Source organism: Myxocyprinus asiaticus, chromosome 19 (genome assembly GCF_019703515.2).
Source record: "Myxocyprinus asiaticus isolate MX2 ecotype Aquarium Trade chromosome 19, UBuf_Myxa_2, whole genome shotgun sequence".
Classification (NCBI taxonomy): domain Eukaryota; kingdom Metazoa; phylum Chordata; class Actinopteri; order Cypriniformes; family Catostomidae; genus Myxocyprinus; species Myxocyprinus asiaticus.
In genome coordinates, this window is record NC_059362.1 from 19,052,720 (window position 1) to 19,078,879 (window position 26,160).

Consider the following 26,160-nt stretch of genomic DNA (forward strand, 5'->3'; position numbering starts at 1 on the left):
CCTCAGTATCCTCTGTGGGCATGGCTTGGGAGGCAGTTAAGGTGGTTCTTAGGGGTCGGATCATACAGTATGCCTCATTCACCAAAAAATCCAAAGCACAAGAACTTGTGGAGTTGAAAGGAAATATTAAAAGTGCCGAGGCAGAGCTGAAGCGCCGAATGTCATCTGATGGTCTTAGAGAATTGACCCGATTGAAATATAATACTATTTTGTCGCGGAAAGTGGAGTTTTGGTTATTCAGGGCAAGACAGTCATACTTTGAGTCAGGGGACAAAGCAGGGAAGCTTTTGGCTAGATATATAAAGCAGAGAGAGTCTTTTTCTACCATTCCCTCAGTGAGATCTGCTGGTGGTGAAATATTTACCTCAGCCATTGATATTAATAATGCCTTTAAAGAGTTCTATATTGATCTTTATAGTTCCACGTCTTCATCTAATGATGAGGATATTAGAAAATTTGTGGAACCATTAGAACTCCCTAAACTGACGAATGAGCAAAAAAACTCTCTTGATTCTGAGATAACCCTGGAGGAACTTAACGAGATAATTAAGTCCTTACCTACCTAAAAGATGTAAAACTTTTGGCTAAAATTTTGGCTAACCGATTAAGTAAAGTTATGACATCTCTTATACATATTATAGATCAGGTGGGGTTTATTCGGGGCCGTAGCTCTTCTGATAATATTAGGCGTTTCATCAATATCATGTGGTCAGTGGCGAATGATCAGACTCCGGTCGCTGCCATCTCACTTGACGCCGAAAAGGCGTTTGATATGGTAGATTGGGATTATCTTTTTAAGATTTTGGAAATGTATGGGTTTGGGAGTACATTTATTGGTTGGATCAAGTTACTTTATAGACACCCTGTAGCAGAGGTACAAACAATTGGATTAATTTCAGATTATTTTACTCTGGATAGGGGCACTCGGCAGGGTTGCCCTCTTTCCCCATTATTGTTCTGTCTTGCCCTGGAACCATTAGCAGCCACAATAAGAAAGGAGGATGATTTTCCAGGGGTGATTGCGGGAGGTGTGGCGCATAAGCTTCTGCTTTATGCAGATGATATTTTATTATTCGTCTCTGACCCCACTAGATCTATGCCTTGCCTCCACAGAATTATTAATTCCTTTTCCAAGTTCTCAGGATACAAAGTCAACTGGTCTAAATCCGAAGCTTTGGCTTTGACAGCATACTGTCCAGTAACGGCCTTCCAGCCAGGCGCCTTCCAATGGCCCAAACAGGGCATTAAGTATTTGGGCATTTTATTCCCAACAAATTTGTCTGATTTAGCCAGAGTTAATTTTGACCCTTTAATAAAACGGTTTTCGAGTGATGTAGACAGGTGGGCTTCATTACATTTATCGATGATTGGGAAGGTTAATGTTATTAAAATGAACTGTATTCCAAAATTTAACTACTTAACTACTCTCTCCCGGTAGATGTCCCCCTCTCTTATTTCAAGCAATTTGATAGCATAGCGCATCTTTCATTTGGAGTGGTAAGCGCCCCAGACTACATTTCAATAAATTACATAGGCCGATTGACAAAGGTGGTCTAGGCCTACCCAAGATTTTGTTTTATTATTATGCATTCGGTCTCAGACATTTGGCTCATTGGTCGTTTCCACCTGAAAGAGTCCCTCCCTGGTTCTGCGTTGAACAAGAACTTCTTGCCCTTGTTTTTTGATTGCAAAGCCTTTCCATCAAACTAAATAGAGAAGTTAAATCACACCCCATTATTTCACATTTACACTCAGTATGGACAAAAGTGTCCAGAATGTTTAATTCAGATATTTATCTAAATGTTGCCTCAAGCCTATGGCTAAACCCCAAACTATGCATTAATAAGTCCCCTTTTTGTTGGTCAGAGTGGATTGCGAGGGGGGTTAATTCACTCTGTGATCTTTACGAGAGTGGTGTTGATGAGATCCTTTGAAAATCTGGTTCAATATTTTGGGATCCCCAGATCTCAGTTTTTTAGGTATCTTCAGTTACGCTATTGCTCTGTACTATTTTTGGGAATAGCATACACCCCCCTAAAGCAGCAGATACTCTAGGAGAGGTGATTTCTGCTTTTGGAAAGGGCCATGAGGCATCAGTGTATTACTCCTTATTAATTCAGAGTCTGGGGGACGGAGTCTCAACCACTCTCAAGAGATTATGGGAGAAAGATTTAAACCTGGAATTGGAGGAGAGAGAATGGGCTAGGATTTTAAAAAACATAAAAACTGCATAGAGAGGTGCAAGGGTGCGCCATATACAATTCAACATTTTACATCGGTTCTATTGGACCCCATCTAAATTGTATAGGCTTGGTCTTAAAGACACACAATGCCAATCAGAGGAAGGAGACATGGCCCATGTTTTTTGATGGTGCGCTGAGATTCAGGAATATTGGTTGAAGGTACAGAGTGTTTTGTGTAACGTGTTGGGCATTCGGATTTCTTTTTGCCCCAGACTCTGTGTTTTGGGTCATCGACAAAGGTGACAAATCCATAAACAACTGGGTCCTCACCAGTGCGATGATAGGCAGGCAGATTGTTTTAAGGGGTTGGAAGTCGGTGGGAGCACCCTCAATTCGGGAGTGGTGCGAGGAGATGGGAAGGGTGGCAGCCTTCGAAGAGGTAACATGTAGAAGGCTGGGGATATGGGATTCTTTTATTGGGAAATGGGGTAGATATTTGACGTTTTTGGGGGGCTCTCACAGTGGGTCTGTGGAGAGAGAGGTGTGTGTGTGTATATATATATATATATATATATATATATATATATATATATATATATATATATATATATATATATATATATATATATATATATATATATTTATTATTTTATTCTCTATATATGTGTGTACTTATGTAAGACCACTAGAATGTTCGTTTGGGGTTGGGTGGGGTTCTTGATTGGGGAGGGGAAGTAGTGGGAGTTAATGTTGAATCAATGTATCTATGTTTTGTTTTTCTTTGTTTTGAAAATTAATAAAAATGTTAATCACAAAGATGACACAGATGCTACAGTAACCTCCAATATATGCAAAATGGCCTTCAAATATTTCAGAAATACTAGTTCTATAATCATTTTATAATCATATAATTAACTTTGTGTGTTTGGACATCTGACCTGGCTGCTGTTTGCTCCTTCAAGAATACAATTCAGCAACAGTTAGAAATGCACTACTAGTTGGAGTACAATGACATGACTGAATGCATCCCCATTCTGCTCGCTAGATCCTGTGTCCGCCCGTAATCATCTGGTCAAGCGGCTGCAGGCGGAGGAGAAACCGCCTGCAGCTACAGATAGTCCAGGCTACACTAAAATATTAACTTTTTAGGTAACTCTTAAGGTACAACTCAAGGTACGCCTACTTACTGTTGCACAGTTCTAATAAAAAGGTGCTTACGAGATGATTACATAATGGTCGATGTTTATTCCATCCGATCCGTTCACATACGAAACAACTCTCAGACTGTCGCTCTTAATTTTCCCCTCAGGTGTCAAACTACTATGTGTGTTTCCATGCCAACTTATAGGATCCTAGGCACAGCCTATCTAATGCCTGACAACATCAAGCGCCATTGATGTTTTTAAAATTACATATAGCTAGCTAAAACCCATTACATTGTAGCAAAGGGTTGGGGTTAGGTCTGTCTATTGTATACTGCAAGATTCAATGGGTAGGGGAGTGGAATTTCATCCCAATATGGCTTTCAGGCTCCAAACAGAAAAAACACCATTAAAGTAGTCCATATGACTTGTGCACTACAATAGGTTTGTGTGACGGAAATATAAGCCATTATTCACTGATAATTTTCCCCAATGCTAAATCTCACAGGGAAGTGCAAGATTATCAGTGAATCATGACTCAAATTTCAGTCAGGTTCTCTCACAAACTTATTGTATGGCTTCAGAAGACTTGGAATATAACACACAAGTCATATGGACTACTTTAATGGTGTTTTTTCTGTCACTATCACTATCTAAGTTTTGTGTGGCCAGAGCTGGGTAAATATTCTTCAAAAATAAAAAATAACAGCATACAGGTTTGGAACAACATGAGTAAATAATAACGCAATTTTAATTTTGGGTGAACTATCCCTTTAATATCAGTTCTGCCATCTATCTGTCTCTGTAGGACTATTCTCTGCTGTATGAGGAGGCGCGATATTTCCAGTTGCAGCCACTGCAGGCTGAGCTGGAGCGCTGGCGTTCGGAGCAGGACTCTAGGTACACATCACGCATGTGTGAGTGTGTCGTCATTCGTGTGGCCCCCGAGCTGGGAGAGAGGATAACGCTCAGCGGCGATAAAGCACTCATCGAGGACATCTTCCCAGAGATTGGGGACGTCATGTGCAACTCCGTCAACGCTGGCTGGAATCACGATTCTACTCATGTTATACGCTTCCCTCTCAATGGATACTGCCACCTCAACTCTGTACAGGTGCATAACACCTTATACACTTCTCACACTCGTTGCAAAACAACTTACACCTCATCGTTAGTAGTTTACTTACTATTTAAAGATCCCATGAAATTGCTTTTGAGGAGCACGGTCCTCTTTCCTGTTTGCGTGGGACGAATTCAGGCCCGGACTGGCTGTTGTGAGCAGCAGGGGGAATCCTGGTGGCCTGGCGACTGATTTGGCCCACTGCCCCGCTTGTTTTCATTTATTTATTTATTTATTCATTATTATTTTATATTATTGCCATCCAAGTGATTTCTGAATTTGGCTTCCGATAATAAATCGATAATAAATCACAAATCTGCTCCTCTTGACTAATCTTGGCCACCCCTAAAATGGGTCATAACATTGACATTGCCTGAGTGGTTCAAGTAAATCTGCGGAAAACCCCGCTCATTCAAGGACGCATATTCATTCAGTACATGGACAGAGCACAGCTAAATTAAGTGTCTAAATGCTTGTGCACAGTTCAGTTGAGTGATAAAATGTACCCTCTTTAACTTAATACTGTTGATCCGAATATATCAAACATGCTGTCTGCTGAAATAATGAAAAATAACCAGAAAATTAACTGAAGTGAAAGAGCACATTTTACCTGTGCGTGCAAGTTGCATTCGTTACTATAGCAACAATAGGCTGCGGCGCGCTTTCTCTCAGAATCATCATTGACGGTAGAAAGAAACAGAAAGAAACAAAAATGTATTGTTTTACTTAAAGTGAAAATCAGATAAATGCTCTCACGTCATACAGAATAAAATTAAGAATAATGAATAAATAAAATCAATGCATGTTTCTTTTTTTAAATATTCTAATGGTAGTTTTGTAAAAAATAAAAAAATCTTAGTCAAAGAAAGTTCAATTAGGTCCTATAATGATAGCAAATTATCGCAACATGGAATGATATTTACAACAAAAAAATAAATCCTTCCTTTTGTACTGAGATCTCAATCACCAATGAAGACAAGATGAATCAAATAAAGAGAGCAAAGAGGACAGGTTTACTATTCAGTGAACAAAAGTTAGTTTAGGAGTCGTTGAGAAAATGCATGAGAATATTTACATGTTGGATAATCTATCCATAGTAGGGTTGCAAAGGGCTGGAAAATTTCCGGTAAATTTCCAGAAACTTTCCATGGGAAGTTAAGCTGGGGAATTTTAGAAAAATAGGAAAAAACTTTGGGCACTTGGCTATATGCTGCTGCATCTTTGTGGCATTCTTAACATAGGTCTTTGCACAGTATTTGCAAATGTACACAGCCTTTCCTTCTGCATTGGCTGAGGTGAAATGTATCCACACATCAGATGGCGCACGTGGCATTGTTCTGTAGAATAAGATTAGAAAAAAGCTTGTAAAAAACACTAATGCAATGCCATGCACTGATATATAAATAGTTAGCTAAACAAATGGAATATTCTGGAATGGTAAAAATATTTTACAATTGATGCTAGACAAATTAATAGAAATAGGCTAGATGAATAGATGAACACTCCTCAATCAGCATGCTAAATCAAACTATAACCTACATTTTTGTATGATAACAGAACAGAAAACTGGCTTGCAGAAGAAACAGCATCACAATCGAGCTAGTTAGCACCATGATAGCTAGCCTCTTAAATTGTCAATGAAATGGTGTTAGCTAGCTTACATTTAGCATATCTGATTTACTGGCTAGCTAGCTACTGTATAAACATATTTTGATTTAGTATTTGCTAGTTAAACTTTAATACCATACATCAGATATATTTACCCTAGTAATATCATCAAAACTTACTTGACTGGATGTAGTCCTTGGGCTCAAATGCAGTAGTGTGGCTTCAATAGTCCTGCTGTAGTAAGTAGCCTGCAATAAGTTGTGTGCATGTGATTGAGGAATGCGCAGGGTAGAAATTCAACTGAATTTGCATTAAATCTGGTTGTTTTAGCCAAGATTATGCTGCAAGATATATTTTCCCTGTTATAGGCTAACATGCAGTTTAGCAAATTTCCAGTTTATTCCCATTAATTCCCATATATTCCCATTAATTCCCATGGAAAGTTTCCAACTTAGAAAATTCCCAGAATTTTGCAACCCTAATCCATAGAGGCATAGTTTGATTTGCTTTTCATTAAATGTATTGGGAACACGTCAAAATAAGGTTTTGTATCGATTAACTTTACACAATGAATAAACATGAACAATGAACAATACTTTTACAGCATTTGTAATCTTGGTTTATGTTAATCTCTACATGTACTAGTACAGTTTAATATTTAAAATTGGTAATGTAACATCATTAAGAACTAACATGAACTAACAACGAAACATATTTATAAATTAACATTAAAGAGCCCATATTATGCTAATTTAGAGGTTCAGAATTTTATTATGGGGGTCTACTAGAATAGGTTTACATGCTTTAATATTCAAAAAACACATACTGTACATTTATTTTCCCCGCTCTACATACTCTGGCCGAAACGCTCTGATTTACCTCCTGTCTCTTTATAGCCCCCCTTTCCGAAAAGCCCAGTGTGCTCTGATTGGTCAGCTGGCCTAGTCTGTTGTGATTGGTCAGCCACGTAGAGCGTGTCAGAAATGTAACGCCCCGTAGCATAACCGAGTTTCAGCTCCCGAGTCTTCCTGGGCAGCTCTGTAAACACTACTGTAACTATGGTAACAGTGGCATCGTTTCTGCCATACTAGCTCTAGCCCTAGTCCGATAATGAATGAAATAATGAAAGTTTGGAAGAACAAGCTGATCGACCCGAACCACCTTCGCAAGCACGACTTGAGCAGGACATTTCACAGTGGTAAGTTTTAATTTAGTAGCTTTCTTAAAAGTGCACTGTTGATTATGGTGAACCTAACAAAGCTTCAAGTAAAAGACACATAGTGCATTTCAGTTAGTCATCTTTTGCTGGAATGGGTGTAGCCGAACTTTTTTCGCCCGATATATGAACGGAGAACAGAGGCTTACTCCCAGTTAGTGAGCAAGTTAGTCGTGGACTACCGTGGATAGCGGCCGTAACATTACAGCTTGTAATTATATAATTATATAAGACTCTTGAGCTCGACCATTTTGTTAGGTAAAAGTTTTAGGTAAAAGCTGGCCCACAGCTGAATAGTAAACCCTTACCAAAACAATAACATTGCATAGCAAGTTAGCCGAGCACTACCATGGATTGCAGACATAAAATTACCATTTGTAAAAATAAATCCATCTCCACACTTGATCACTATTCATGATAGTAAGAATGACAAACAATCTGCATAATTCTACACAAGTGGGCCCGCAGCTGATTAGCAAATCTATTTCAACACAATAACATTAGCTAGCAGGTTAGCAGAGGCCTACAGCTGTGCACTGGGTGTACACCATAGCTACAACACAAAACTCCGCATTTGAACTCTTGGTAGCAGATAAATCCACAAATAATCAAACATACTTACATGTTGTGATCCTGAAGCGCCAGATTGTCCCAGCAAAGTGGGAACTGCACCATCTTTCAGGAGTAACCGTCTTGAAAATCCGGCATTGGTTGTGGTTGTACTGCTGAGAAATAGTGGTAAAAATACATTTTAACCACTGATACTTCAATTTGTCTGCCTTTGGAAGTCCAAACAAAGAGGTTTTGCTTTCGCAGTGAAGAAAACAGCATCTTTCCGACATGGCGACAACACTACCCAACTCGTCCTGGCCTCATCTATAACTACGCTTGTTTGAGGGCAGGCCAAAGTAGCCCTTAGGCAGGCAGTATGCAAATGCGTTACATAGTGACGTAGATACTTTACGGAAGAAATGGCTGGACTACAATCCAGCTGTTTCGTGTAGTTCTTGAGCAGTGTTGTCTGTGGGAGAGAATAACTCCCTTTTGCGTCAACTTTGTGCTTAACTTTACAGACCTTTTACATGCACAAAGAGCTATGTTACACACTAAAGGAAAGGTAAAATCCCCAAAAGCATAATAGGGCCTCTTTAACTAAGATGAACAAATGCAGTAAAATATTCTTTAAATCTAATTTGGAATGTTACATGATCATGTGTTAACGTACAGTATACAACATTAGCGTACAGTGTATTGTTAAATCATTATCCCCAACATAACCTGTGGTTTTAAAATTTGTTGTGGGTTTATTGGGTGGCCTGGATGAGTATGAGACTCCCGGCCTGAAATTATGTCCCAGTAAATAGATAGATATAGAATATTTATTTTGTACATTTTTTATTTAGTTTATTTTTGTATTTAATTACTTAATTTATTATTATTTAGATATGTGTGTGTGTGTCTAAAGGCTGTCTCTTCCTGTTTGCTTATTACATCTTTTGGCCCCTGGCACTTGCCGTCACACTAAAGGCCCAAACATACTCTACGCAAGTACGTGAATGCAGACGCACCTTGCTACGCAAGCTCAATTTCACGTGCCGTTGCATTGCGAAATGTGTCAGCGCTCAATTCATAACACAACACAAGTACGTGCTGCATTCTCAGCGTTGCCCCAAGGGGCGCTAGAGCACATTTCCTTCTTTCAATCAACAACTGTCATGGTGGACTCGGGCAGCAATTTGAGTTGAATCTTTTCTAAAAATATATATGACTTTTTGTCCCCAGTCCATTCAAACGATCTAGTTTTTGCTCCGTGTCTCTCCCCACTCCTCAACTATCAACTCATCTACCACATCCGGGTTGCATCCAATAACGTAGGCAGCTGAATTGCTGCCTAATCAGTTAATGGCTTAACTGACAGCTGTTTTGAATTAATGGAACTCCGAACAGTTTGAAAAGCACCTTATTTTCATCCTGCCTCCGAAGGCAGCATTTTCCTGGTTTCGGACATGGATCTATAAAATACCTAGTTTCGGACGCAGCACCGGTTTCGTGGTCACACCTAAAAAATGTATTGCCCTCTTGTGGTCTGAGGTTTGTAACTGCCAGAGCAATGCAAGAGCGCAATTAATGTATGTGCAATGGGACCACACATTGGCCATGCGTTGGCCAAGGGCTCGCGTCTGCGTTTGTGTACTTGCGTCAAGTATGTTTCGGCCTTAATGGCCAGCAGCCATATCACCTTCAGCTCTTGCCTGGTTACCCTCTGAAGCTAAGCAGGGTTGAGCCTGGTCAGTACCTGGATGGGAGATCTCCTGGGGAAAACTCAGGTTGCTGCTGGAAGTGGTGTTAGTGAGGCCAGCAGGGGGTGCTCACCCTGCAGTCTGTGTGGGTCCAAACGCCCCAGTTTAGTGACGGGGACACTATACTGTAAAAATGCACCATCTTTCGGATGAGACGTTAAACCGAGGTCCTTACTGTCTGTGGTCGTTAAAAATCCCAGGGCACTTCTCGTAAAGAGTAGGGGTGTAACCCCGGTGTCCTGGCCAAATTCCCCCCATGGGCCCTTATAAATCATGGCCTCCTAATAATCCCCATCCGTGAACTGGCTCTATCTCTGTACTTACTGTGCTCCACCAATAGTTGGTGTGTGGTGGGCGTACTGGTACACCTTGGTGCTGTCGCATCATCCAGGTGGATGCTACACACTGGTGGTGGTTGAGGAGAGTCCCCTGTTCACAATGTAAAGCGCTTTGAGTGTAGTGTCAGAAAAGCACTATATAAAGGTAACGTTCATTCATTCATTCATTCATAATGGAAACAGGAAATTTAGAAAAGTAGAGGCAGAAGACAGGCAGGAAAAATGAGAGGTAAAGAGGGTTGAAGGACAAATGCATGATTGAAGAACGGCACATGGAGAAGACAGACAGAAACTTTGACCTGTGGGTGGGGGGTGAGAAAAAAGATGGAGAAAGGGAAAGATAGTGGGAAAAGGCTAGATGGAGAGAACAAAGTGAGAGGAAAGGAGTGATGCAGTGCTGGAGAGAAAAGAAAGAGGAAGAGACTTCCTCAAGGCACACTGATGGAATGTGATCTCACAGTTCTGTGGAGCGAATATCTGTAGGTCTGGAAGGAATATGAGTGTGAGAGCAGAGAGAGAGAAAGAGAGAGCAAAAAAGGGGGAGTTACGGAGAAATATAAAGAAAGAGAGAATAAGCAAGTGTTTTTCAAGTATCTCATCTTATTCAGTTGGGAGACAGGACAGACGGTCTATAACAGTGATTCCCAACCAGAGGCACACATACGCCAGGGTGTACTTGGAAAGATTTTTTTTTTATATTAATCTCAAGATGTTTTTTCAGTTCCTTTTAAGGAAAGAAAACTGTGTGTGTGTGTGTGTGTGTGTGAGTGTGTGTAATGTGTGTAAGTTGTATGTATTTGTGTGAATGACACTTGTGCTACTTCAACTAGAGTCTGCTTTTCACCTACACTATTATTATTATTATTAATGTTAATAATAATAGTAATCCTAAATGATATCCAGTATAATATGAGGTGACACATTATTTCTGGTTTGTTGTAAATGAAGGTGTACTTTAGATTGATATTGGGATTGAAGGGGTAATTGATAGGGCTGTGAGAGAAAAGACACAAACACTGGTCTTTAATACTTTCACTGTCTGTATGCTTTGGCCAATCTGATCTCATAGAAACCAACATTATTACTATATTTTAGCTAAATAATTTTTACGTGACTCTTACGTATTTACTGCAGTTTCTTGGTGAAATGAACACTAGAGGCACTACAACAAAAATTACTTAAAGGGATAGTCACACAAAAATGAACATTCTCTCATCATTTACTCACCCTCATGCAATCCTAGATGTGTATGACTTTCTTTCATCTGCATAACATACACAAAGAATATTTCAGAAGAATATCTCAGCTCTGTTTGTTCTTACAATGGACTTGAATGGTGGCTTGACTTTTGAAGCTCCAAAAAGCAGCATAAAAGTAATCCATAAGACTCCAGTGTTTAAATCCTTATCTTCAGAAGCAATATGGTAGGTGTGGATGAGAAACAGATCAATATTTTAGTCCTTTTATTTTTTAATCTCCACTTTCACTTTCACTTTCAAAATGTGAAAGAATGTGAAAGTGGAGCTTCAAAGGTCTAGTCACCATTCACTTGCATTGTAAGAACCAACAGAGCTGAGATACAATATTCTTTGTTTATGTTATGCATAAGAAAGAAAGTCATACACATCTAGGATGGCATGAGGTTGAGTAAATGATGAGAGAATTTTTGGGTGACTATCCCTTTAAAATAGCAGATTATCAGTTCATAATCATAAATACTTTTTGCTCTGTTTCTCACACAATGCTGTCTTATGACATCAAAAACATTTTACTATAGCACAACTTTTGCAGTGCATAACCAACTATATCTAGAGGCTTGTTCCAGTGTGAATTGCACAGTAGCTCAACTAATAGATCGTTGCACTTGCGAAGCAAAGGACCGGGGTGTGAGTCCTGAAGAGCATGCGAGTCTACACGCAAGCTGAAAGTGTCAGAAACTCTGCAAAGTGATGTGGTTGCTTCAGCAATTGGGTTTTTTTATGTCACGTTTGCTTTTTATGACACTATTGGTTAGGTTTAGGTTTAAGGTTTAGGGTAGGTAGGTAGGTTTTGTTGATTTAGAACTCGATAGAGCATTAACTAAAAACCTCATCTGTTTGGGAGAAAATTAAACTTTTAGCATCACTCAGTGGACATTTCACCTTGGAACTGCCACGATATATGTAATGAACCACATAATATCATTTTGCAGACATTTTGTCACAGTCAAGTAATTTTCATGAGATCAAGCTTGCTTTTCCACTAATATTCTCTGTCTTACTAAAGAAGGATTTTATGATATCACTGCTCACAGGTTAATTCTGTGTATTTCTGGTACATTTGTCAAAGAAACAATAATGAGTTGGTGTTTGTGTGGGAATTGTTGTTTTAATCAGGTTCTGGAGCGACTGCAGCAAAGAGGTTTTGAGATCGCTGCTTCTTGTGGCGGCGGTGTGGACTCATCCCAGTTCAGTGAGTATGTACTGAGGAGAGAGGTCAAACGAAATCACCGCGGGGTCACGACCTCCGTCATTCGAATCAAACAGGAACCGCTGGATTAGCCATCCACTCTGACAGAAAAATAAACTGGATATGGTATTTTTAACTGAATTTAAAGGATGTTTTGATTTGCTGTTTATGTTGTGGTCCTGCAAGACATTTCTTCAAGGGTACTGTCCATAAATAAATGGGTTTAAATAAGGAACAATACTGTTTAAAATTCAAATGGGATTTTTCCAAACCTCTCTGGTTATGCTGAGTAGTCGTCATCAGATTTTATGTTTTATCCTTCATTTCAGAAGGTTTGTTTTAAAACTGAATGACTGCCAGACTGCACCTTTGCCAGATTTGTCTCCACCATGACAAGAAGGGGAAGAGGCTAAACAAATAATGTTAGACTCCATATAAGACATCCTGTAAAGAATTTCATCAGCCATACTTATTTAATAATCTGTTTGATGAATCATTTGTGTTGCAAATCTTCAAGTGTTTCTCGCATAAATATCGTATCACCCCAGAGTGTATCACCTAATAGAAGTGCAAATGACACCTAATTAGAAAAATATATACACACACTCAAATGGATGTGATTCTGGGATTTTCTGGGAAGGTAAAAAGAAATTAAGTTTCTGGGAATGTTGCCATTAGGTGAAACTTCCTTTTATCAAACTGTATTAATTAAAAGATTTAATTACAAAAACTTAACTGTTCCTTATCTTGATTGTTATCATTTCAGTTTGGGCTTTTTGCAAAACTGTCAAGCCAGTAAGAGGAATTATCTTTTAATAATCTATTATTAGTATTATTATTTGTTTGGCCATAAGTTGACATGGTTTGGCTCTACACTAAAAGTGGTTCATAATACATGAGTTTAAAGTTTGAGAAGAATGTAATGTGACATTGTTAATAAAGTTTTTAAGAAAAAAATCAACAAGACTTTGTATTGACATTTTGGGCAATGTGCCTACAGCAAACCACAAGTTTCACAGGTTTGTCTTTAAAGTTTTAAACTGTTTTTATCATTATTATTAATATTACTACTACTACTACTACTACCAGGGCTCATACAGTGAAGAAAACCTGGAAATATCAGGGAATTTTAAAACTGTGATTTCCAAGCCTCAAAAAGTCTTTGAAATAAGAATTTTTTTTTTGTTTTTGTTGTTTTTTTTTTAAGTTGAAAAACAGAGTCATGGTCTTTGAATTTTTTTATTTTTTTTTTTAAGTAATGGAAATTGCTACTGTGGATATACATAATATACAAAATTAATACAAAAAATATAACAGTAAATAATAATATAATGTAAATATTACATTTTGCTAACAAAGAGCAATTTCTAGCTAATCTCTATAGAATATTTGTTATTATTATACAGTAAATTACTTTTAAAACTATTAACGAAGAACTGGAGAGTACAATCATGTTAGGTTAAGAACGGAATGAGTGGACATAGTACATTTCGTTCATTTGTTTCTTTTCATCTTGATTACTGATGACGTAGTTTTTTTGGTGACAGGTGGACTCAATACAACGGTATTAGACACAAGCATTGACTGACAAACAGTCGCCTACCATTGTCGAGTCTTCCTCGCAATTGGCAAAGTGCAATTTTAGTCATAAATATAGATATTGTAAGAAATTATTTCGTACCAAACTACAACCTAATAAATAATGTCAGAAACAACTAACTCGGATAAGAACAATAATGAGTCGATTGAGAAAACAAATGAAGCGCGAATAAAAGCAGTTACGCAGAGCAATGACACGCACGCAAACACTGAGGAGTGCGAAGTCACTCTACAAACCACATCAGGCAAGCAAACAGAGACTTCAGTCTCCAGCTCTAATGCCACCAAAGCTTCTGAAAATAACAAGTCGGATTCAGCGTCCCTCAAAGACGAGCGCGAGCAGACAAAAGCAAAGACGGGTGCTGATCAATCTTCAAAATCCGAAACACATCCCCCTCTAACTTCAGTTCCGGTAAGGTCCAGTGCACCAGCCTCATCTGAACCTGCTCCAAAGATCATAACAGGAACTGCACAAATCAGATCCACCACACCAGTGGTCGTAGGTGCCAGAGTAGTGACGGCTACGACCTCCAGTGTGCAGGGACCAGGAGGTGCCAGCTTGGCACAGGTTCCTCAGGCTGGAAGAGGTTCTGTAAGCTCTACAGCTATAAACCAGCCCCGGGTCACCACCTTGACCCCAGCCAAAGGTACTGTCGTGAGGATTTCCACCCCATCACAAAGTGTACCAATGACACGTGCCCCTCAAACTATGCTGCCTGCCAACTTTCAAGTCCCTCAAGGTAAGTTTTAAGTGTTGGACATATATATCAGGAATCCTAATTGGCTTTTGTTTAAATTCTTGACTATTCTTCTCTTTTTACTGTACCTAACCACCAAACCTAGCTAGTTATCAGTCTTGGCAATGTCTTTCTCTGTCCCCCACCTCTGAAGGAATGGTGTTAATCCGCAGTGACAGTGGGCAGTTGATGTTGGTATCTCAGCAGGCTCTGGCCCAAGCACAGGCTCAGGGAATGCTGCCAAAACCAGCTAATGCCAATGCCTCTGCTATAGTTAGAACCGCATCATCCCAGGTGTGTGTTATTTTGGTCACTCTTTTCAACTGTTGGCCATAAAATCCAATAGATGTCTAGGAAAAATAATATAGGACATGTTTTGGGCATGTTCCTTAAAGGGGCATGACATGCCTTTTTTTATTATTTTAATGTGTTCCTTGAGATTCACTTATAATATTAGTAAAAGTATTTTTGTACAAAATATATTAAATGTAAAACATGATAATTTTCCACCCTCATTCTGTGACCCTCTGTCAGAAACACTCCGTTTTGGTGTTGATTCTCCTTCAGGGCTCCAGACTAAAAAAAAAAATTACTTGGGAGCTATTTGCTCTTAAACCGAAACATTAAGGAGCCAAATGGCTGTTTTTGTCATCAAATCACCGAATTGCTCAATTTAGATAGAAATCTGAAGACAGCTGATAACCCATTAATCGGAGGTTTAATAAACAGTATATATAGTTTCCCTTTTGTCTCATAAATGTTCACAGCCCTTTCATAATTTATACAAATATAAGATAAAAGATTTAGTACTGCTCTTCAGAATCTACATTACAGATAATTACACAAAGTATAGTATGCATATAGTAGTGTGTTGCCTTCTTGAGCATCAGTGAATGTTTGCACCTTGTGTAATAGTTGAGTAAAAGTCTCTCAATTGTTCTAAGTGTCAAAAGCTTGATACATATTTTTTTAATTGTTTTAAATATTGCCTTAGTCTTTCTTTACTGTTACCAGATGACCCCTGACACAGAGACTACAAGAGTGCAAATTGAATGTCATCTCAAATACAGTTTATTGTGCTACTCCAATCCCAATCAATAATTACCAGAAGAAAAAAAAAGTGGTACATAATACGGGACTTTTAATTGTAAAGAAGCCCAAAATACATATGGGACTCTTATTTTGAAATGTCTGCACTCCCAATTGTGAGCTCACTGACGGCTGATTAGCTGAGAAAGTGAATCTGATTCAAACTGCTAACTTGAGCTCTTGAGTTCAAACCTCCAGTTCTTTTCGGGTGATTCATGAAAAAGATCCGGTTCAAAACAGTCATTTGTTCACGACTCTCTCACGCTGGGTTTGTTGTTGCGTGTGGTGCAGCGAGCTCGTCAGAAACAAAATGGTTGAAAAGCGCCACGAGACACACTGGTGTGCGCTCTAAAAATATATTCAGTAACTCGCATGATATCTGACAAAACCACATATGAACGCACACAACCCGACTGTGGCCAGTGGCGACTAGATTTTAAATTATTGTCGCAATCAATTATTTTTGGTTGCATTTGCGACCGTTTTAGTCGCAGTCTGGAGCCCTGTCCTTTAAGACTTGACAGTAAATGGCCAGTGTTATGATTGGCTCTCTGCTCTTGACTGAACTGCTCACCGCTACTGGAGGAGCTACTGAAATGTAAAGATAATGTAGGCATTGATGTGTTGTTGTGGAGGCAGTCACATGCAAATATCTGACATGACAATGTGGAGGAAGTAGAGAACGAGTCATTTTGGCAGCTTGGTTTCAACGTGCTCTTTTTGCAGTGAGAAGGAAGTTTTGAGTTCTGAAACTTGCAGTATGTTTTTATAGTACAACGACCTCTTACATGTCAAAAGATCAAGGAAAATTTGATTCCTCATGTCATGACCTCTTTAAAGGGTTAGTTCACCTAACAATGAAGATTGTCACCCTCATGTTGTTAGGAACAGGGTTTGATATTAAGAGGGGGATCAGGGCAAAAACGGGACTGAAAGTGACAAAAACACCGCCAAACTTCAAAATGTAGGCTAATTTCTGCATATTATCCTCCTAAAATAGTTTGTTGTTTCAATTTAATAGGTAAGAGGGAATTATTAGAATATTAGAATTTGTTGCAGAGATTTGTTATTGGTTATAAAATTAGAATTTTTTTAGACAGTTGATTAAATGTAAGTATTTGACAAAGGATGACACAAAAAAAAAAGTCCTCAAAGGTTAAAAGTTGTCCCTGAAAATTTAATCCAGGGGGGAAATTTCTGACCCTGGTTTGGAACATAGTGAGGGTGAGTAAATGATGACATAATCTTCATTTTTGAGAGAACTATCCCTTTAAAGAAATAACTGAATGATTTTTTTAAGAATTATGGAAATGCATTAGTATATTTAAATCTATCTCTTTTCACAGGCAACTGGAACTGCTACACCAGTCATCAGAGTTTCTCTCCCTCCTTCTAGTGCATCAGCCACTACCAGTATTAAACATAACCCTACATCAGGGGCTGCACATTCTGTGACAGGAACTACTGTTCTCAAACCAGCTTATACAACAGGAACGACCATCATTAAACCCGCCAATGTTGTAGCGACTGCAGTCAGAAAGCCCACCTCTACCATGGGCACTGTTATCAAAGCCAGTCAAATTACTCCAAACAGCAGCACAGCGGGGACCCTTAACCAGGGGACTAATTCTGTCAGCACAACTACTGTAATTAATACCTCTGCTGTAAAGGTATTACTCACTTTGGCTGCATCAATAATTGATCCAAACAACAAAACAAAAAATTATTCATACTTTGACTTCAGGGCAAGATGTTGACAGACATGCATTGTGGGCTCACAAAATTTGTCTCAGCGTGATTATAAAAAGAGGTAACACATAACATTGGTAACGCATTCGTGTAAATCATGTTTCATTTTTCATTTGTATGAAGTCTATAGGCAAAGGTGCGCTCTCTGCCCCACGTATGGTATGTCCAAATGTACCAACCAGATCCAGCACAAACACTTCCACTCCAGTCCATGTTACAGCTGTAAGTGATGACTGATACTTTTAACAGTTCCATGTTACAACAGTTTGAATACTCAATCTTTGAATATGTGCAGCATGATTTTTTTCTCTTTTTTTTTTTGTCATGTTTTTATTAGGAAACCTTGGAGAACGTGAAGAAGTGTAAGAACTTCCTGGTCACCTTGATGAAGCTAGCATCCAGTGGCACTCGCTCAGCCAACATGGCGCAGAATGTCCGAGCTCTTGTCAAAGGCCTACTGGTGTGATGTGATGTCACTTTTATCATATATAGGCTATATATCCACCCATCCAGGATTTCCAGGATCGTTCCAGTTTTTGGCCATCTGTCCCGATAAAAATTCAATTCAATTCTAGGATGCAAATTGCCAGGAGGAGAATCAAACGCATTCTCATATGAATCTTAAGAAATTCAGATTCATTTTAGTTAACTGGTTTATTCAGATGATTGAAATTATTTTTACTTTTGTGTGGAACAATCCTTTAAACTTTAGTCTACTTACTATAATGCGTTAATGTTCTGGAAAACATGTCCAAAAAAGAAATGTCCTTCCTTTTACTGTAAGATCTCTTCGGTTCATACTGCCCTACACTCAAAAATAGTTTTTAGGTTCACGCATTTCAATTTCATAACAAATATCCATAAAATTGAATTCTGTTATCTTTTAAAATTCAATTAGTATAACCTAAAATATCTAAACTAAAATTGTTAAAGATCACTCAATTCAGTTTATGGAAATTTGTTATGAAATTGATATGCATACTGTAAATCTTAAATTTTTTGAGTGAATGTTTATGTCCATTTATTTGACTTCCTGTGGTTTAAATGTACGAGTGTTTTTTATACATAACTTTATACATAACATATTTATACATTTTTAAACATTTAAATATTCAGTGTGAATTATACACATAAAAATTACTTGGGGGCAGAATAAGTCAATAATTTTAAATCTGTTCACAAAAAAAATATTACACAATTTTATAACAAAATTCCATTAAATTGAAATGGCTAATCTTTACCAAAATAAAAAATAAAATTTTTTAATTTAGATATTTAATATTTTAAATTAAATAATTTTCCTTTAGTTAAAAATTACTCAATTCATTCTGATGGAATTTTGTCAGGGAAATTAATATTGAATTGTCTGCTATATATGCTGTAATTTCCATATTAAACAAGGAGCAAACAATCATAAATAATGTTTTTATTTCCTGTGTTATGGCCAGCAATCGGATTTTCGGTCATTCTTTAGGTGTCCAGGAATTTTACAGTGGTAACCCTAATAGGTTTTGACCGAAAACTGAGTAATGTTGTGTTGATGGAGGTAGGGAGGCAACAGGGCTCAGATGTGTACCTCTGTATACCTCTGTTGGATCAATAACATGATCCAATGTTTGCGTCACATCCCGTCTACTAAGGTGCTTTCTTGTGGTTAGTTTTGAAGGCAGCATAAATGTATCAATCAGTGTATAGCTGGGTTTCCATCCACAAACAGTACTGTGCAAAAATTTTAGGCACTTGTGAAAAATGATTGATAGTGAGGATGTCTTCAAAAATAATTACATAAATAGTTTTCATTTATCATTGAATGTCATACAAAGTCCAGTAAACAAAAAAAATAAAAAAATAAAACAGTATTTGGTGTGACCACCTTTGCCTTTAAATCAGCACCAATTCTCCTAGGTACCCCTGGACACAGTTTTTCTTGATCTATTTGGGCTGTATCAATTGCTTCTGTCTCTCTATGTAATCCCAGACTGACTCAATGTTCAGTGGGGGGCTTTGTGGGGGCCATTTCATCTCTTGCAGAGTGCCCTGTTCTTCTATTTGCAAAAGGAATGTTTGGGAGTCTAAAATGTATATTTCCTATTAACACACTAAAGCTGAAGATATAAATAGAGACTTTAGCACAGTACTGTATTTTTGTTAATTTTGGGATATTACATAAAAAATGTTAGATGGAAACACCAAGATGGAATAAAACTTTCAAAATGTGCATAAAAAAACATATACCTTTGGTTGAGGTGGATACATTTTTTATTCGATAAGAAGATATGCGCTTAAACTATGGGAACACATTTCCTAGATCAAAAAAGTCTTGTGACTGAATAATTCACTCAGAACAGCAGACCAATATCATTACATAGCATCTTAAGTGTTGCTATGGTTGTTCTGAAATGCCGAAGCCAAAGTCTGTCATCAAAATAATTGGATACAATTACCTCCCAGAACTGTCTGACATGCTTTTGTCCCCAAATATAAGGCATCTGCTGCCAATTGCGAGCAAACGTGAGGTTTGTGAGAGCGTTTTGTCTTCACTCTCTAAACCGCAAATTATTTGTTACATTGAACAAAAGAGCCGCAGTGGCTTCTCCCATGCGGCAGCCACTACCACATGAACGCTTTGGATGGAAACAGTGCTTTAAATGCAAATGTATTATTTTTTTGATATTCTGATTTTGTGTAAATTTCTTTTTTTTTTATCAAGACATGAGCATTGTAGTCACTAAACTTATACATTATATTGCTAAAACATGACATCATGGTGCCTTGGAAGCCTGTTAGAAAGTTATTGACTGGGTAGCAAGGCAGCTTTAGTTTTAGACACAGCCAAATAATACACTCTGTTAAGTTGTTTTTGTGATTCTTTTTCTTCCTCTGTCTTTTCTGCATGTAGGATGGTAAATTAGAGGCAGAAGAGTTTACTGAAAAACTCTACATGGAGCTCAAATCTTCCCCTCAGCCATATCTAGTGCCCTTTCTTAAGGTGATTGAATGCACTTTACATTTAAAACCCATTTAAATGTCATGAGAACTCAACTAAAATACATCTCAAAGCCTCAGTAAAGTCACAAAAGGGGCACTAACCTAATTTTTGACCTGCTTTTAAGATTAAACCTACAATATTATCAGACCTTCATAGCTCATATGAATGAGACAGTGTTCTGTTAGGTGACCTCTTTGGTCTGAACTACATTTGAGACGTATACCTGAAGTTATTGAGTGTCTCTCATCCAGAGAAGCCTACCAGCTGTACGTCAGCTCACCCCAAACTCGCAGCTCTTCATTCAACAATGTGACCAACTTAAGCCATCAGATTCAGCATCAGCCAAGACTGCAAACCAAAAGCCCAGCATCTCCATCAGCTCCACCATCAAACCCAACCAGCCAACCAGACCTGCTCAGCTGGTAAGCCGCCTCCCATGTTTAGTCCCAGCAATGTAATAGGTTGTAATTTATCATAGAGATGATTTCAGGGGTTTGCCTATATGAAACAATGGAAGAGTAATTTGATAATAAAGAAAACAAATGATCATTCACTGTTGGTGTTTTCACCATGGAAACAAACCTGGATGTGCATAATTTTAATGTAATGTCATTTTCTCTAAATCTGGATTAGGAATGCATCAAAAGTACATGCATAATATGGTGTCTTCAGATGTTTGGTATATTTGAGAATTCTGAAGTACAATTTCTTGATATTTTATGTAATAATAATAGAGTTAGACTGTGTGAGAGAGAGTGTGAAACACTCTAATTTCACACTGCCTCCTTCCCAGCACACTTGTTCATTTTTATGACAGCATCTCTTCACTTTGTCTTCATTTCCTGGTTAACTCTGCACCGCCCACGGTGTACAGGCTAATTCACTTAAAACCACCAGTATCCTACAAACCCAAGCAGAGGCAAATTAGTTTTACACCAGAGACAAAGATGCATGAGTCTCACCCCATTTCTTACCAGGAATGTCATGTTATCATATTCAAATAATGTCATGATTTGTTTTTCTGTAATCTAATATCACCATTTTATTGGACGTCTTGATGGATTTTCGCAGAAATACAGAAGCTCATTTCCAATATACCTGAATAGACTTCAGAGGTTTTGATTACTTAAGAGAATCAGAAAGTGCTCCAAGCCTTTGCAAAAGGTGCTCCTGTCAAAACCCTCATAATATTCAACATATATGTCTTCCGAAATGTCCCAAAGCTGCTTTAGATCCGCTATACATACATTTGAATATTTTGAAATCCAGACTTTTTTAATCTGCTGTATTTTAGGAGTGGAATTTTGACTAATTTTTTGATATTTTTGTGTCCTTTTTTTTTTAAGCTTTCAAGTGAGTGCATATCAATTGCCATTGTATTGAAAAGACATATTTTTTAACGATGACCATTTTCATACAGGTTTGGAATGGCATGAGGGTGAGTAAATGATGACAGAGTTTTCATTATTGGGGTAAACTATACCTTTAAAATGCTTAAAAGAATAGTTCACCTTAAAATGAAAATTATGTTATCCTCGTGCGACCCGCGTCCACATGCGTGGACATTGTATTTTGGCTTTGCTATATGTAATGCGTAATTTAAATGAATAAAAAACGGCTGAATACTGTTCACAAGACTCTAGACTGTCATTTAAAGGGTTAACTTCTGCCGCACAGAGTCACATTTCCATCAGTTTCCTTGAAGCACTCCTACGGACACAGCGCCAACTAAAGTGCCTCTGGTAAGAAATATCTTTACGTTTTTACATTGAAACCTGTTTGGTTGTAAAGAGTAGTGTCTCTAGTTTCATTTGATATTCCACTTTAAAAGATCAGTTAATTTTTCGCCCGTCAGCGTGCTGAAACATGATGTCTACATATGTGGACTCTGGCACCGCATTTCCTCAGAAGTAGAAAAAACATGTTAGTTATTTTGAATAACTCTTAACACATCTGTGGGTTATTTAGCTTCATTTTAATATACATTTTGTTATATTTAATTTTGTTATCTCTGTGCAATACGATTCTATTCATTAACATAAATAAATGCATGCCTATACATATTCACTGTGCATTTTCACATTGAGAATCAGTGGGTTCATCGAAAAGCTGAAAAATGTTGCTTTCAGAGGCTTTATGGAGTTAGGATGAAAATAAGGTGCATTTCGAACTTTTCTGAGACCAGTGCACACAGACAGCATTCTGGAGGTTAAGTCATTCACTAAATAGTGAGCAAGGGAGCGTCCTATAGCTTTCTATGCAGCTAAGTGCATGCAATCCTAAAATCTGGTCTAAAGTTCAGTTTCAGGCTGCAGATGATGTTTGGACCACATGGGACATGTTTGGCAGACATGGGACAATGGTAATCAGTACATAGATTCAGAATTTTATAATGCTACATTTATTTTAACATGGTTGGCAGTGATTGGATGATGCTGGACATTACTTTGTATTAGAATTATTTATTCAGCTTTACAGAAAATCAGCTGTAATCTCTGTAACGTCTCAAAAGCATGAATAACCAACATTCCTGAAAACAAAAACAATTTGATGAAAAAAAATCTGACTTTCTTTAGCTTAGTGTTATTTAAAATTTCACAATGTAGTCTTGCTGTCCACATATGTGGACATTAATTTTGCTCTAGAAATTTTCTTTTTTTGTTTATTAGGTGCTACTAGATACAAATCAAAAAGGGAAAAGGAAAATGCACACAGCAGTCACGCTCTGGTCTCAGGTGGTTAACATTTACTCCTTTTAATTTCAAAGCAGTATGACACATAAGGAGAAGTGTTGAAGAATAAGCTGCTCTCTTCCGTAAAATCAAAGTGGATGGTGACCAGGGGCTATTAAGCTCCAAAAAGGTCAAAATATGGTGCTGGATTCAAAGTCTTCTGAAGCCATCAGAGCTTTGTGTGAGGAACAGACTGAAATTTAAGTTGCAATTCACTGAAAGTCTTGATTTGAAAATCTTGATTTAACTCCTTTTGTGTTCCAGAGAAGAAAGTCAGTCAATCGAGGGGGAGTTAATGATAACAATTTTCAGTAACACTTTACAATAATTAAAGGGAAAAAATGCGTTAAAGGGATAGTTCACCCAAAGATGAAAATTCTTTCATCATTTACTTACTCTCATGCCATCCCTGATGCGTATGACTTTCATTCTTCTGCAGAACACAAAGATTTTTAGAAGAGTATCTTGGCTCTGTAGGCCAGAACTTTGAAGGCAACATAAAAGTAATCCATAAGATTCCAGTGGTTTAATCTATATCTTCAAAAGCGATCTAATTGGTGTGGGTGAGAAAAAGACCAATATTGGAGTCCTTTTTAATATAAATTCTCCTCCCTGACCAGTAGGTGGCGATATACAAAACAAAAGAAGAATGTGAAAGTGGAGATTAATAGTAAAAAAAAAAAAAGGACTTAAATATTGATCTGTCTCTCACCCAGACCTATTAGATCGCTTCTGAAGACATGGATTTAACCACTGGAGTCATATGGATTTTTGGTCCTTCAAAGCTCTGGCTACCATTCACTTCCATTATTTGGACCTACAGAGCTGAAATATTTTTGTAAAAGTCTTTGTTTGTGTTCTGCAGAAGAAAGAAAGTCATACATATCTGAGATGGCATGAGGGTGAGTAAATGATGAGAGAATTTTCATTTTGGGGGGACCTATTCCTTTAACATTAGTTAATGCATTTGGTATCATGAACTGACAAATTTTTTTTTTTTCTTTTTACAGAATGTATTAATCTTTGTTAATGTTAGTTAATAAAAATATTTTATTAACTTTTTTGTTTTTTCAGGTGATCCAGCAACCTAAAGGAGTAATCGTCGAACAGCCTGTAATATCATTATCAGCCCAGAACAATTCTCAACCCAAACAGTTGGTCATTCAAACCAGCACTCATTCAACAGGTACAAGCTTTTTACCTTTGTAGACATTGTAGAAATGACTTCTGAAATATAGCTACATGGACCAGTACAGGTAAAATTGATTACAGCTCAGTTTGCAGAAAATGTAGGTGTCCTAATTCATTTCCAGCTGATAAAAATATCTGAATTTTCATTCAGTCCCCACAAGTGCTGTTGTGCGGCAGTCCATCCTTCAGGTGTCTAAAACACACTTTTCTCAGCCACCCCTTACAGCACATGCACACGGCTTCAAGGACAGCACCTCGGGCTCTTTCCGGTAATGGCTCTGACTTACGGTCATTCCCTTCGACTCAGTGGGTGTATGTGTGTATGGGTTTTAGAATGAACGTAAGTAGAAGGCAGTTGGAATGTCGCTGTTGATTTGAACATTTCTAGTAACATTTTACAATAAGGTTCCATTTGTTAACATTTGTAAACAACATTAGTTAACATGAACTAACAATGAACAATACTTTTACAGCATTTATTAATCTGGGTTAATGTAACTGTTAATTTCAACATATTATAATGGTTGTATTTGTTAACATTAGTTAATGCACTATAAACTTACATGAACTAACAATGAACAATTGCATTTTTATTAACTAGCATTAACCAAGTATAACAAGGTTGTAATGGGCAAGGAGGCGGCGGGAACTGACTGAACCGTCAAAGTAATATTTAATTTAAACAAAAAGACATAAACACAAATACACACATGGCAGCTGCGTGTGGCTCTCTCTCTCCCGAACTGCCGCATCCTGCTCGGCCTTATCCCTCTCCTCGGCTGATTAGCCCGATTGAGGGCCGGCCATGCAGACTCACGGCCCGGCCCCGCCCTCCTCCTCATCACACCAAGATTACTAAATGCTGTTAAAAATATGTCGTTCATTGTTAGTTCATGATACCTAATGCATTACCTAATGTTAAAGAATGGAACCTTGTTGTAAAGTGTTACCACATTTCCTTATGAACAACACCAATTTGATTGACCCCTTGACTTAATGACCCCTTGGTGGATAGAGAGCTGAAGCAGTGACCCCTGTTACATATAAAAAAAAAAAAATAATAATAATTTTGCATTTTAAACCTGACCTATAATAACATAACGGCAACACTTTACAAATAAGGTTCCATTTTTCGACACTAGATAATGCATTAGGTATCATGAACTAACAATGAACAACTTTTTAAATGGCAATTATTAATCTTGGTTAATGTTTGTTTATAAAAACACAATTGTTCATTGTTAGTTCATGGTGCATTAACTAATGTTAACATATACAACAATTAATCTTAAAGGGATCGTTCACCCAAAAATGAAAATTCTCTCATCATTTACTCACCTGCATGCCATCGGAGATGTGTATGACTTTCTTTTGCTGAACATAAATTAAGATTTTTAGAAGAATATTTCAGCTCTGTTGGTCCATACAATCCAAGTGAATGGTGACTAATACTATAGCTGCGTCCGAAACCAGGAAAATGCTGCCTTCGGAGGCTGTATACGGAGGCAGGATGAAAATAAGGTGCTTTTCAAACTGTTTGGAGACCAGTTTCCTTATGAGTTCCATTCATTCAAAACAGCTGTCAGTAAAGTCATTAATTGATTAGGCAGCAAGTCAGCTGCCACATTTTCGGATGCAGCTAATACAGGTGCATCTCAATAAATTAGAATGTCGTGGAAAAGTTCATTTATTTCAGTAATTCAACTCAAATTGTGAAAC

General features: G+C 37.8%; 2 protein-coding genes across 3 annotated transcripts in view; both read left to right on the forward strand.

The window, feature by feature from the left end:
- The window catches only part of kctd1 (potassium channel tetramerization domain containing 1), a 43,973-nt gene extending 30,695 nt beyond the window's left edge, over positions 1 to 13,278 (forward strand). For both annotated transcript variants that reach the window (XM_051644679.1, XM_051644678.1), the window contains exons 4-5: positions 4,134 to 4,439; positions 12,283 to 13,278. In XM_051644679.1, the coding sequence (XP_051500639.1) occupies positions 4,134 to 4,439; positions 12,283 to 12,447 (471 nt within the window). In that variant the 3' untranslated portion in view covers positions 12,448 to 13,278. The remainder of the gene's footprint in view (positions 1 to 4,133; positions 4,440 to 12,282) is intronic.
- Positions 13,279 to 14,057: 779 nt separating this feature from the next.
- The window catches only part of taf4b (TAF4B RNA polymerase II, TATA box binding protein (TBP)-associated factor), a 32,190-nt gene continuing 20,087 nt past the window's right edge, over positions 14,058 to 26,160 (forward strand). Inside the window, exons 1-8 of the mRNA XM_051644935.1 lie at positions 14,058 to 14,694; positions 14,846 to 14,985; positions 17,127 to 17,450; positions 17,867 to 17,989; positions 20,429 to 20,518; positions 20,770 to 20,940; positions 24,325 to 24,436; positions 24,593 to 24,710. Coding sequence (XP_051500895.1) covers positions 14,058 to 14,694; positions 14,846 to 14,985; positions 17,127 to 17,450; positions 17,867 to 17,989; positions 20,429 to 20,518; positions 20,770 to 20,940; positions 24,325 to 24,436; positions 24,593 to 24,710 — 1,715 coding nt within the window. The remainder of the gene's footprint in view (positions 14,695 to 14,845; positions 14,986 to 17,126; positions 17,451 to 17,866; positions 17,990 to 20,428; positions 20,519 to 20,769; positions 20,941 to 24,324; positions 24,437 to 24,592; positions 24,711 to 26,160) is intronic.